At 40.8% G+C, this 14,693-nt stretch overlaps 1 protein-coding gene across 5 annotated transcripts in view; it reads left to right on the forward strand.

Annotated features, from left to right (window-relative positions):
- The window catches only part of LOC119913064 (sodium/potassium/calcium exchanger 2-like), a 45,247-nt gene extending 30,820 nt beyond the window's left edge, over window positions 1-14,427 (forward strand). For all 5 annotated transcript variants that reach the window (XM_038732372.1, XM_038732374.1, XM_038732375.1 and 2 more), the window contains 6 exons: window positions 1,738-1,836; window positions 3,888-3,970; window positions 9,298-9,432; window positions 9,556-9,645; window positions 9,954-10,120; window positions 10,853-14,427. In XM_038732372.1, the coding sequence (XP_038588300.1) occupies window positions 1,738-1,836; window positions 3,888-3,970; window positions 9,298-9,432; window positions 9,556-9,645; window positions 9,954-10,120; window positions 10,853-11,102 (824 nt within the window). In that variant the 3' untranslated portion in view covers window positions 11,103-14,427. The remainder of the gene's footprint in view (window positions 1-1,737; window positions 1,837-3,887; window positions 3,971-9,297; window positions 9,433-9,555; window positions 9,646-9,953; window positions 10,121-10,852) is intronic.
- Window positions 14,428-14,693: the final 266 nt, after the last annotated feature.

Below are 14,693 nucleotides of genomic sequence, written 5' to 3' on the forward strand. Positions count from 1 at the left end.
AACTCTGCTATTTGTTTTCCCAAGCAGGGACAATGATCTCACACCCACGTTTGTATAAACGTACACACTCTCAATCCACAATCTCTACCATATGCAACCAACTGACAATGACCGCTTAAGGTGAGTGATGTCAAGTCAGTGGAATGTGTGATGCCGTGATGCGAAAACGTTCAGTATATGTGGTTCTGTGTGTCTTTGTGTGCATGTGTGTGTCCAGGCTGTGCGACGAAGAGACAAAGTGAGCGAGAGATGTTTTTTGTCGAAGACAGATGAGTGAGAAAAGCCGGAGCGATGGAGAAATGCAGAGTGAGATAGAGGAGATGGGAGGAAGGGTGGCGGACTTGGGGTGGCTAATGATTTTGCCAGAAGGTCACAGACAGTGTTGATGTGGTTGGGTGGAGTACGTATTGACGCGTCACTGCGTCCAGCACTGACAAATATGCCATGCCCTCTTAAAATGACAACATAAAAAAAATAAAAATCTTTCACATTGATTGCAGTAGGATGACTGGGAGGAGGCAGGACATGCACGCAAAACCTGACACACTCAGGAAGTCAGTGAAATCAAATATGGATGCATGATAGCGCCAAGGTTAATGATGCGCAAGAGGTTTGACACCAAACGAACAATTCTTACAACACAGTTTGGTTTCATATGAAAACACTCACAGAGGTTACCACTGCTGAAGGTGCCCAGCCTGCATAGCCATCAAATATTACAATCTTATTTGTATGGCAACAGAAAAACCTGCACTACATGATATCTGTGCATTTGGAGTAATGTTTCTTCTCGTCTCAGTACTGTATTGTTGTTCGTGTGCATGTCGTTGGTGGATTTCAGGCCACGGGGATTTCGTGGAAAATCATTGTTCCACAAGCCAGCGGCCAGCCATCACTAGCCATTACAATATGGGCAGAACTGCCTTGCGTGAGCCAATTTCTGTAATGTCAAGAGGGCACGCTGTTTATGTAAGCCACAAGGTCATGTTGTGCTATTGATGACTGGTTTCAATCCAGTCTACTGCGTCACAGCATCGTCATTCCAGTATGAATGGTTATACTGAATCAATAAAGGTTATCAGCAAAAATATATTTATCACTACAAGTGATTTTTAAGTATTAATAAAACTCTCTTACTAGCAGATGTCTCCTGCATGATACAGTATTTCTGTTTTTTCTGAGGCTTTGCACAGAGCCACTGTACCTAAAAACAGGCACTCCAATATAACTAATGCTAAACAGAAGGTTTATAATAATGATACAAGCAGGTGCTTCCTGAATACAATGTCTTAAACCCATAAAGTTGTCATTTTTGATATGCTGTGATGCTGTCCCTAGCTAAACCTTTGGTTGCTTTTAATTCCCCCGCTAGCCTCTGCCGCCTCTTGTGAGTTTCTCATCAGATATGAGACTGAACAAAAACAGGAGCGAATCTGAACTCCAGAAGCCAGATCTCTTCGCAGGAGGTTCTCTCCCTGCTGGCTTTGCCCCCACCAAGGACCAGGACATTGCTGGATCATCAGTATATGATATGCTATGACATATTGACTCTCGATGTTGTTTGAACGGCAGTTTTGTGTAAAGCCGCCACCCTGTATGCACTGTGAAATACGACCCATCTGGGGTCAAAGGTGACAACGAAGGAGCTCTGACTGGGATGAGGCCGAGAGGCTTTGAAGATGCTGCCGTATGCAGCTCCCTGTTCTACATTTAACCATTCTGGCGATTCTTTTGCAGGTAAATTTCGAGAGAAGGCATCAATCCTTCACAAGATCGCTAAAAAGAAATGCCAAGTGGAGGACAGTGAGAAGGCCAATGGAGTAGCAAGCCGTTCAGGTGAAAAGCTCTTTCATGTTTCTTTAGATAAGTCAATAGTTTGTGATTTTGTGTGTAAACACTTTCTTGCTGAGAGCTATTTGAGAAGGTTGATACCACTCACATGTCTGTGCACTAAGTATGAAGCTACCACCTGCAGCCAGTTAACTTAGCTTTGCATAATGAGCCGAAACAGGGGACACAGCTAGCCTAGCTCTGTCCAAAGGTAAATAAATGTCCTTACCAGCACCTCAAACGGTCATTCATTAACACTTTTTAGTAGAGATTTAACAAACAAGTGCAAATACTGCCGGCTGTAGCTTCACATTTGCTGCACAAATACGAGAGGGTATCAATCTTCTCATTTAGCTCTCAGCAAGAAAGTGAATAAGCGTATTATCCACAATGTCAAACTATTCCTTTAATTTAATAGTAGCTGAAAATCAGTTTGCTGTTGAACAGGCAATGTCTGGCTTAATATTCCTTGTATTAGTCGATAGCATTGCCCACTGAAATAGTTAAAGAGCATCCCATCCGATGTTAAACAAGCATGACATTATCAAGAACTGCCAAATTGATTGCAAGTGTTGTCTTCAAGCAGTATTTAAATCAATCACAGTCAATGCCAAGTGTAATTTATGTGTGTTTTTCACTTCAAAGAGCACTGGACCAAAGGATAAACAGGAGGCCAGAGGAAGCGCTTTCATGGCCACAATGTTGTCAGAGCAGCAGAATCAAAGCGAGACATAGATGATTATCAACAACGCAAAATTATGCTAACAGCACGGCATTAACATATTACCATCTTAATCAAAATGCATGACTGGTAGTCATCACAGCATACTTTACTTTTCAGGCCTCACACATCTTAAATTCTCTCCGTGGTGTCTGTAGTGACAGGATATTTACTGTCTGTATAGTTTAGCGTATGATGCGATTGAGTGATTAGATTCGCATCCCATCTTTATCCGTTATATCACGGCATCACGGCCATGGAGTGAGGTCATGTGTTGGACGATAGTAGAATCAAATCACATTATCTATCTGGGAATCTTTCTAATTGTCACAACCACACTTGGATTCAAGCAATTTCCACAGCAATTATAGTTTTATCATCCGATTACATGGCTTTCGGCTCTTTGTATTTTAATAAGGCCTGTTAAGTAAGTCTGCCCTCAAATGAAATGGAGTCATATCAGCAACCAAGATATGATGAGGAAGAGGGAACGGCCTCAGACGGCGCACTCATGTTCATACGTAGACAGAGACTTAGAAGAACAGCACTTTTTGAGCATCATCATTCAATATCAAAGTGATTCTCCTAAAGAGTCTGTTATTCTTATTTAGATTTACTTCACTCTTACAACTTTGTTTTCCACCTAAATACAAAATGGGAATATTAATGAAACACACTTTATATGTACTCTTACATGTACTAGTGTCATTAGAAGACCCTGAGGTTAGCAATTACAAAAACCGAGTCAGGTTTTTGTGAGACTGCCAGCAAATTAGTGCTAAAACAGTAAGTCAGTTAATCCATTAGTGGATTGCATATTTTCTCAATTTTCTATCATAACATTGTAAATTGAATACCATTGGGTTTGGGACAGCCTGTCATAGAAACGTAGCAAATTGAGGATCAACTTGGGAAGTTGTGATGTGCGTTTTATTTTATTTTTCTGACATACTATAGATTACATGAATAATAGAAGTACTTTAATGTTGTAGCTGGTGGAGGTTGATCTAATTTGAAACACTTTATATATTTAATATATGTATAACAATGCATCATATTTCGGAAGACCATCAAAAGTTTAATGTGTAACATAATGTATCTCAAAAGTAACTAGTATCTATAGCTGTCAAATAAATGTAGTGGAGGTAAAAGAAAGTATGTTGAGACAGTTTGTGTCCATAGGGTTGAAGGGTTTAACTACTTAAAATTGCTGAGGTGCTGTCTCCCACATCTCTTGACGTCATATCAGCTCACACTTGCATGTCTATTTGAGGCATTGACAGCTTTTGTTCCTCTAAAAGCTTTTCACTTTAATTATTCTTCAAACTTCCCACAGATAAGAACCTTCCAAACAGCTCCAGCGTGGAAGTGGAAGTGACGCCACCCATGAACGGAACGGCAGGGCAAGAGGGGGAAACGGTAAGTACTCACACACAAAAAAACTGTACTGCACTTTATACTGATTTCATCCCCTAGTCAACTAGCTCGGCCGAGTTGTGAAAAGGCAACGAAACTGAGAGGCCGACATCTAAGTTAGGGAGACACTTGTGAATATTTCATGACTCTCATCTGTGTCTGTGTTCCACCTTGAGCGGGATTGATGCAAAGGTTGCACTGGCTATGGCACAGGTCACTACTGCTGATAATTTCCCAGCATGCATGCGGGCGAGTTCCTCCATCTTCAGCCAGACCTGCCAAAGACCTGCCTCCTCACACTGAGATCTGTAATCACCCTCCTCACTCACCTGCTGCTCCCCGCCACTGGGTGCTCGAAATGAACACACTGGCACACGTGCCTCAGCACACACACACACACACGCACGCATAGTCTTTGACGTACATCCAGGAACAGAGTCTCAGAATGACACCTGCCGGCATGAGCAATGGTGGGGGGACGCAGCGACCCGCCAGGCCAGCAGACGGTCCTGAGGCGGGAGGGCAGCGATTCAAAGTCGCACGCTAAGAGGAAGAGGCAGAGGAGATGGGCGTGTCGGTCATCCTGCTGGATTCTTTCTCGTTACATGACCAAGAGTAACCCCAAAACAGACTGAACCCTCCTATCAGTTTTTTTCACTCAGCAGTAAGCTCGATTTTTTCCAGATATACAGTATGAAAATGAACAAATTATTTTCTACAAGCTAGAAACTTGAAATTTGCTGTTACATGTTAATAAAATACAGTGTGTAAAATACACACAAAAAAAACTCAGGTTTTCTTGGGTAAAATTATATTTAATCTAATAATTATTATAATATAATAAAGATTGCTGTTGGATAGCATTCTTATCAGTCACTGGGGGCAGAATATGCACTAGCCACTCTATAAGGAATACAAGACTTGCTTGCATCATGCACTAGCTGCTCATAAAAGATGAGAAACAACTTTTCAATGCTTGGACCAGCTGTTCTATTTTTACAGATTATATCATTATGTGCCATATGCAACATTCAGAAGATGAGAGCCTGCTCTTGTCCAGTATGTGCATGTTTTGTTTCTTGTGAATCCCCAATGCGCAGCATTTGAATCCAGCACTGCAATGGCAGACTCTGCCACTGGCAATGCAACCTAATATATAAAGAGGTAACTAAAGTGTGTAAATAGAGGTGATAGGCTTTAGCAGGATAAATGCTACACATAAACAGTATACATTTTTTAAAATCAGGCTGCACAAATGCGGCCTCATTTTTTTTTCTTCTGTTCCTCAGTTTTGCCATGGAAATGATTTTTCACTTCAAATCTCAACTCTACACACCCACATTTTCCTCATATTTTTTTCAAGGCCTAAAACTCATTTCATAGGCTGTTCTCTGGGTTAATCTGATGCAGTTTACCTTGATTCAAGCTACTAACCCACTATATTAATCTTTTTTTTTTCAACTGTTCAAGTGATCCTGTATTACAAGGATTTGTAAAAGGCTTTGCAAATAAACTGTAATATGACCAGTAGCTTTGCATACAAAGGTCTCCACAAAACTTTAAGGACTAGAGATTTTAATCTAACATGTATGCAGCCTTGAATCAAAGCTCAGTCTTTTAAAAAAAAAACCCTGTTCTAGCAATACTTAAATGTATGAACAGAGTGATTCTTAAGAAACGAGGTCTTTCTACAACTAAAAAATAAATACTTTGACATACAGCATTCCTCCCTGGTATAATACCGTGGTCTATAAACACAGACTGGTGTGGGTGTGGTGTGTGCATGTAGGAGGTTCTCAATATAGACTGCAAAAAAACTGCTAAAAATTATCCCTGATTCACGACATGACCATGCATGTTTTGATCTATTACACTGCATCAGGTTGTTTTCAGATTGATCTCTCACTCTTGGCTTAATAATAGATATCACTCCTCCGAAGCTGAAAATATTTGCGTCTATAAAAAATGGAGGTAATGCAGCCTGCTCAAGACATTTTTAGACTCGCCTTAAAACTTCACTTTTTGAGGTGAAGGCAGAAAACCTGATGGATGGAATATAGAAATACCCTTTTCCAGGTGGTGATTCACTGAGTTTGGAAGAGCTGGACACTTATCGTTATGCCTAATTTCCACGTTCTGCTATTTTGAGAGGTCTGTCCCACAGTGCACCTGTCTGTGTCAGCCAAGAAGTAGCTGGAAACAGCTCACACCTTCCTATGACGCCAGAGGTCCCATCTTACTAATTGTTCAATTCCTCCTGGATGGCTTGGCAACCAAGATTGTGGAATAAGGGCATAGTTAAGGTCATATCAAAATCTGCAGCAGACTTCTAGCACAATTTCCTGGCTCCCTTTTTTTGTTAAAACCTTTGAGAGCTGAGCTGACTGGAATGATCATATACTATAATATTTTCTAAAAGTATGGGTTATGGGTTTGTATTGTTTGTAGTTGGTATGTCATAAAGGCAATATTGTATAGTATATATGCGTAGTGTACATTCATCTGGCCCAAATTTTATAGTGCTTTTTTTTCTTGTAAAGATGAAGATAAGCACAATCAGGGTATGACTCGCACACAAATTGTCTTTCTGTTAAGATATGTTCAGGATTTTCTAATTTCAGCACACATTTTGAATATTTATAAGGAAATATAAATCTCCTATAATAGCTTCTTTAGATAACATACTAGAAAACTAAAGAAAATCAGAACCGACAGGAATGTATGACTCATTGTACCTTTAGAAAAAAGTGTTGCGTGTATCATCAGTTTTTAATAGGTGTCAGGACGGAAGTAACATTGAATTTGAATATCTGTTTGCTTTTGCTTAATAGTATGAGAATTTCATATCCAGATGGAGCCTTCATGTCAAAAAAAGAAGCAAATACTGATATTTACATCATGGCAGCTGTTGGAGTGATGTGACATTTGTGTTATTCAAACTATTAAAAGAAATGAGTCTGAAGAAAAGTATTAAAATAAAGTACATAGTGGATCGTGTGTTCTGGAGCACTGCTTTCCATTTGTCTCAGGTTTTGTTTGTCAGATTATTCCTGTGCTGTGTGACTACTGTAAACATATTAAGAAAGAGAAAGAGCTTGAGAAAAGTAGTTTTAGATAGATGGCTGCACATTCCTTACAACTAATAGTACAATACTAATAGTTGGATCAACAAAGTAATACAAATCTATCAGGGTGCAGCCGCATTGCAGCTGTGCGTACAGTTTGTGTTTACACTTTTTGTGTGGTCCCAAAAAGTGTAAGTGTTGCCTCACACCAGGTGCCAGCACACATGCGTCCCTTCGGGAAGGAAAAAAATAGCAAATGTCACGCCTCCCCTTGCAGCTCTGTGGTGCCTGGTAAAAGTCAGTACCTTTAAGCTTGGAGTTGGCAGTGTTGCTAACTGAGGCACCACAGGGCAGGAAAGGCCCCCAAGGGGCTGGCATTTGAAAACCAACTCAGAGTAGGGAGCACCAGCTCTGTGGGGTACTTTAGCAGAGAAAGCAAGTGAAGGAAATCATAAATAGACAAATGACAGATTCAGAGTGTACAATGTCAGCCAGAAATACTCACCTGCATGCAGTCGACATATCCATGAAAGAGCTGCGGGGCGAACTGCACTGTAATATAAAGCAACTTTTCCCACTAGATAGAAGAGAAGAAGAAGTAACTGGTGTTGCTATTATTGTCCTGCAGTCAGTGCACAGCCACACTAATGAAAACTTCTCATATCTTTACATCTATGAAAAGCAGTATTTGGTTCAGAATTGATCTTCCTAAAGCCTTGGGTATTTGGTTTTAGGCCTTTTAACAGACAACAATGCAGCCATCTGGGTATGGAGAGGAGGAGAAATCAGAATGCTGAGCATAAGTGATGCAAGCGCTGCCTTTTGTTTGGCAGCTGTGATTACCAAGGTTACCAGGCAATACTCAACAGCAGTAGCTGTCACAGCAGGATATGCTCCATATGATTCATGATTTGTGCAGTAGCCATCTTTAAAAAATCTCTGCTTCACTCTCTGGGCGTGCTAAGCTGATGTGACTGAAGCTGTTAAGAAAAATTATAATTTACTGAGCAACATCCCATATCAACATCTGCCGTGCTGTATGTTTTCCTCCTTAGTTTATTTCTTTTCCTGGCACTGATGTGTTTTCGTCATACGTAATCTGCTGCATTCACATGCTCCTTCTCATGGTCCCATTTCCCAAGATGGGAAGTCACTTTTCCGACTTATCTTATAAGTCGTAATGTGGAACCAACATGGACCGTAAAAAGAGGAGGCTTGTATTTTATTCTGACAGTACCACTTGCACCACCTTTCATGTTCAAGATCAACATGGCTAACGTTACCTCAACTCAAAGGGGCAACCAGCAACTCAGTCATGTCATTAATACAGTAGTTGTACCGTTCAGTCGTCATAGGAATCAGGAAGAATTTATTGGCTCCTAACTAAAAAAGCCTTCTGCCAGAAAGGATTCTGAAGTCATGTGACATAGTAAGAAGAGACTCTGAAGGGAGCAGGTTAGAAACCAAAGGCTTTCTAACACGTGGCTAAAGCTGTGAAACAGTTGCTGTTTGGTAAGTTTTAGGCACACAACTACTTGGTTATCCGCACCAGCGGCCACTATAGGTTAATGGTATAAATGGAAAGATCATATAGTTGTCTTTCATGGCAGTGCTTTAGAATGTGTCATCTTCAGACGGTGACGCCTTGATGTTGATCTGCAGAGAGGTGACAGTCTTTTGGCTCACTCGGCATTCCAGTGGCAGGTCCAATCAAACCATGGGGTCTGCCGGTGCTGCTGCCATCAGCAGTCAGCAGTGATGAGCCCCTGATGACTGGAGAGGCAGAGCCCTTCAGGCTCTGTGCGATCTCCCAAATCTCAGTCATCAGACTTCTCTGTCTTAAGGTCACCACAGATCAAAGGCACGAGCACATCCAGGTCCTGCCACCAATTTCTGCAGACCTGTGTGCTGTCTTTTCCCTCTTGTGAAAGTGCTTGTGTTGCAAGAATTCTGCCTGGCTCTCTGTATAGTTGCTATGGAGACTTGTATCCAATGAGACAAGCTATCAAGTGATCATGCTTTGCAAGCATGTAAAAAGCGTGACTCAACTCATTGTGTATTTACCTGATGTTTACTCGCAAATGTTAAATTAAACATCAAGTGATTACACTGTATGGCATGTGGACACCCAAGCACGACACTCTTATGTGACAGCTCCGGAGCAAAAATTAAATTTTTAGTTTCAAGGTATATTACCCGTTTTGATGAATGTTTTGTAACCTTTATCCCCCTTCCCTCTTTTTGTTCTTTGGTGTCTCCTCTCAGGTTGAGGATGAGGAGGAGGAGGACCAGCCTCTGAGCCTGTCCTGGCCTGAGTCGAACCGCAAGCGCCTCACCTACCTCTTAATTATACCTGTTGTGCTCCCTCTGTGGCTAACGCTGCCTGACGTCAGAAAACCGGTTTGTGAGACAAGAGCCCTCCCTCTCAAAACATTTGAAACAATAGTGTCATCAGTTTTATTTAAGTGTGGAAATGGTGTTTTTGCTGATAAATTCACTATTCGCTCTCTCGTTGTCTTTCAGTCAGCGCAGAAGTTCTTCCCCATCACCTTCCTGGGTGCCATCAGCTGGATTGCAGTCTTCTCCTACCTAATGGTGTGGTGGGCTCACCAGGTACACAGTTCACAGAGACATGTTCACTCCCTAGGACATGTCCCAGAACACTGAGTTAACATAAGCATAATTCTTGTTAAAAAATCAAAGGCAAGATGCAGTCGTCTTTTCTCTGCATTTCCCATCAATGCACCCACTCATAAATAATTACAGCTGTCTTATTCAAAACAAAGAGATTGTCAGAAGTAGAGTTTTGTCACCTCCATCAGCTCCCAAGCATCACGAGGAAATTAAATATAGCTGGAACAAAAGATTAGGTTTTATTTACCCAAAAGCTTAGTTTCCTTTTTTCTTCCTCTTTTTTTCAGGTTGGAGAGACCATTGGGATTACAGAGGAGATTATGGGCCTGACTATATTAGCAGCTGGAACCTCCATCCCTGACCTCATCACCAGTGTTATTGTGGCACGCAAGGGGCTGGGTGATATGGCTGTATCCAGCTCCGTAGGCTCCAACATCTTCGACATTACTGTTGGGTACGCCTGTGCAGGGTCTTGCTATTTTTAAAGGGTCTCTGATGGGTGCAGTCAGATGTGTGCTTTGTTATATCAGCTTTCAAGTATTCAGGGTTTTGAGTATTATGGTAACATATAATGGCCAAGTAGACAGGAGAAGACTACTTTTTTGCACCTGTAACCACACCCTGCACTGATGTCACAGTGTACTGACACACCCTGGAGTACACCTCTACAGCTTGCTTTATACTTAACAGTTGTTCCGCCAGGAAGCACCAATGAGAAAGGAAACTGTACGTCAGCAAAAACAAGATTTTCAGCTGCTGCCAAGTTGCTTTTTAATTTGTTTCTGTCTGAGTTACAGATTTATTGTTGTCACTTTGTACCTCTGTGTCATATTATCTATGTGCACATTATGTTATGCTCTGCTGAGTGTGCGCAACCTGATGTCAACAGGGGGGAAAAGTGCTTCACATACTCTTTTCCTCTTTGGCATCCTTTTGTAAAAAGTATGAAAGACAAGTAATTGTAAAGAGTCCTAGCATAAAGCATAGATTGCTAAATGCCTATCTACATATGTAAATTGACATTGACAGATCGTTGGGTCAATTAACCCAAAATACAAAAATGTTTCCAAGTACAGTACATACAATGCTTTTTATTGACATTCAGTAGCTCATTTGGTGGTTTTTGTAAAAAGGTCCCGTGGCAACCCTCAAGAATAGCATGTGACATGTGTTTGTGTATCCGCAGGCTGCCGTTCCCTTGGCTCATGTGGTCCTTTATCAACGGTTTGAAACCGGTGCAAGTCAGCTCCAACGGCCTCTTCTGCGCCATTGTGCTCCTCTTCCTCATGCTCCTCTTCGTCATCATCTCCATCGCCGCCTGCAAGTGGCGCATGAGCAAGCTGCTCGGCTTTATCATGTTCCTGCTGTATTTCGTCTTCCTGGTGGTCAGCGTCATGCTGGAGGATAGGATCATTACCTGTCCGGTGTCCATCTGAGGACCTTCGGGGACCTACTTCCTCTCTCTCTCCCTCGTCACTACCACAACCACCACCAAACACAACCATCCTTCTTGTCTGCCATCGCTCTCACCTGACCCTCGTTATCCTTTACCCCAGGAATAAAAGACAAGAATGGAGGAATGGACAAGAGAATAATATACTAATGTGAAAAAAATATGGATTCTACCTATATTTTCCGTAAGCAGGTGGTGGTATGGAGGGGTTAAACCAACAAGGGCACAAGACTTTGGCGTGGCTGGTTTAGCGTAGGCCTAACCTGAGTGGATTTTTATTTATTATTATTTAATTGGCAAGTGGGGGAGGGGGTGGTTATGGGTGTACCACCTAAATATAGAAGTATTATGCATGCCATTAGTGTCACTAGATGAGCTGGAATTGAGACAAAACCTTGTAGGTTGAGGAGAATGACCTCCTGTGAACTTTGGGCGGGACAAAACAAGAGATGCACTGTATAAAACTCTCAATAATAAATGCAGTGGCTGAGCTGAAATTGTGAGCGTATTTGAACACACACACCAGTTCAACACACTGAGACTTTGTCCCCTGCATAGGGATTTGTCGACGAGGAAGTGGCACACCGTGTGGATGAAGATTTTCAGAGATGTTTCCTGTCTGACGGTATTGAGCGAAAAAGACTCGCCTGTGGGCTTTGCACCTGAGCAACAAGGGATGAAACACTTTTGCTGGGCAGACAAACTCCTTTTGTTATTTCTTTTTTGCAAATCCACCATGTGCTCAGTCTGAATGATGAGTTTAAGCTTCCCCCTCTTCCCTGCCAGATGTCATTTTTTCACCACTGAATGTCTCTTCAGAGGATTTTTCTTTCTTTTCTTTTTGGATTCATTTTCATAAAATATATAGATTAGTAATAGTAGCATTAGATGTACTGTAGCAGCATTAGTCAAAAAATCTACTCCTTTTTTTTCTTTTGCCACTGAACACACGTTCTGATTGTACACAACTTTTCATGCTTCACACGCACTGACTGACGAAAGCAAGAAAAAAAAAATGCCTCACTGAAGTTTAGCCTCTGAAAATATATGCTAGCCTTCAATTCACTGGTTGGAGAAAAAAAGGCATGAGTACTTTAGGTTAAATAAAATTCCATAATGAAGTCTGTGTCAAAATAATGCATTTGAAAAGAACTTAACAGTGTTTAAGTGTCATGGGTGATTTAGATTAGTCAATGTGTAGTGCTTTGTTCACAGTAGAACTGGGCTCAACTCACCGGCTAGTCAAGCTCCTGGGGTAGTAGTTTCAAGGAGTCAACTGCATGTAAAAATAGACACTTGGAGGTGAATAATACCAATCAACATTTAAGAAGTTGTATACCAAAATGTATACTTTTTCAAACATGTTTGAGAACTTCCTAATGCAAACCACCACTCAGTCTCTGTGTAGAAAATGTCAACATGTATGGTCAATGATATCTATCAACCTTGTGCAATTTCTTTTCTAATCAAAGGTGCTTTTGTGTGCATGTGTGCAATCTGCATTTGAAGTACCATTCCTTATATTATCTATGAATAGAGGCTATACTACCAGTATTTTGCAACTAACTGCAAAAAAAGCTAACCCCAATCTGTGTTTTATATTGGAAATAGAAATCATAATTACAATCTCTCTTTAAAATACATAGAATGTGGAAACCACAGATTTAACAGCAATATACCGTGTGTGTCGTCATCGAGAATCGCATCCCCCATGCGTCTGTCCCCTGCTGTCTTTCCTGTATGACATGATCAGAAAACTCCATGAGAAAAAGTGAGCAACCATTTCTCCCCTTCAGCCCCTTCCTGTTAGAGCTGGCCAGAAACACCCGCTTTACCTCAATACAGCCTCTGTACAGCAGCTTAGTAGGAATTAATTGTAAAATAATAGTAAATAGATTCTCTGAATGTGTGAGGATAACTGCATGCAAGGAATTTGGGCTGGTTACCCACTGACTGTACAGCTGAGCTTAGACCAACTATATATGTTCACTTTTATGCATCCATTCAGAAAGAAACACCAAGAAGTCATTGTAAATACAAACACCTGTTATTTGCAAAAAGCTAATGGTTCGACCATGTCTTTTATTCATTTTTATTTATTTTCTTTTTTGTAATAGGAGATGGAAAAGGACAATGATGGTGGCCCCTCAGTATCATAGTATTATTGAGCAGAAAAACAAAACAAGAGCATTTATTTTTAGACTACTTAACATCGTGTTAGCATACATTACACTGTAAACTGTTATGTGTAGTGTGCTCTCGTACAGTATATTTTCTCTCACAACCCAAAGAGTCAATTTAAGGCCTCTATGATGACTCATGTATTTTTTGAAATTCTCCTGTGCTCACTTGCCATTAAACTCTTCTCTCAGAGCGCCTGCACGCTCTCGTTAACATGATCACCCCTCACCTGTAGTTTCTACTCGTCAAATACATCAACATTTTGGGAGATGCACTTTTTTTGCTTTCTTACCGACAGTTAGATGAGAAGATGGATGCCACTTTCATGACAGTGTGGTAAATATGAAGTTAGGAGCCATCACACGGTTAGCTTAGCTTAGAACAAAAATGGGAAACTAGCTACCTGGCTCTGTTCAAAGGTAACAAAATTTGCCCGCCAGCATCTCTTAAGTTTGTTGAATTTGTAGCAAGTATAAAAACAAGTTGTGGTTTTACGGGAGGTTGCACGCAGACCATGAAAGCCAAGCTAGCTTTTCCTCTCTCTTTTCACTGTTTGGGTTAAGCTAACCGTTTGCTTGCGATAGCTTCATATTTACCATACAGACATGAGAGTAGTATGCTCTTCTCGTCTAACTCTGGGCAAGAAAATGATTAATCATATTTACCAAAATGTCTACTGCTTTAACAGGTCAAGAGGACCTGACCTTCTACCACTGCGGTCACATGTGCATACTGTACCTGTGCACTTCCATTTTCAAAACGCCTCCGTTCAAGACACCACTTTTGTTCTTCCTTCTCCAAAGTTCCCATGGTATTTTTCCTGTGGGAGGCTGGGAGCATGGATGGTGAGAGGAAAGAGAGAAAGTGAAAAAATCAGTAGGCAAACCGTTTTAGAATCGGAGCTTTGCTTTGGTTGTGGTTTACCATGGTAAGCGACTGTGAAAGTTGGCCACTAATGAACATTCTTGCACTGTAAATGTTTTATTTTCTTGGTGTTAATGTAAGATTTATTTAAGTTGTACATATATACAGATACAAATTAACCATATAATCTATATGTGTAAAAGAAATATGTCTCTTTATGTAAAAACAAATATATAATAAAACAAATAAAGATGATAATTCAAATATGCAACAATTTGTTTACTGGTTTTACACTGTCACTCGTCATACATTTGTAAGTGGCTTATTACATTTTTGGTAGTGCTTTAACCCTTTGAATTAAAGGGGCATTACAGCAAATTTCCCCCATGAAATTAAGTCGTCTTGGTACTAGTCAGCCTGTGAAAACAGTTGTATAATGTCTTCTGTAGCTCTGGAGGGAGCTGTATAACGTTCGAAAAGTTGTCTTTATAGTTATCCTGTCTTGGGCTTGAGACTTAAAATGTTTAAC

This window comes from Micropterus salmoides, unplaced genomic scaffold, assembly GCF_014851395.1.
Source record: "Micropterus salmoides isolate LMB-PRFRI ecotype aquatic unplaced genomic scaffold, ASM1485139v1 Ms_hic_scaffold_2, whole genome shotgun sequence".
In the NCBI taxonomy this organism is placed as follows: Eukaryota; Metazoa; Chordata; class Actinopteri; order Centrarchiformes; family Centrarchidae; genus Micropterus; species Micropterus salmoides.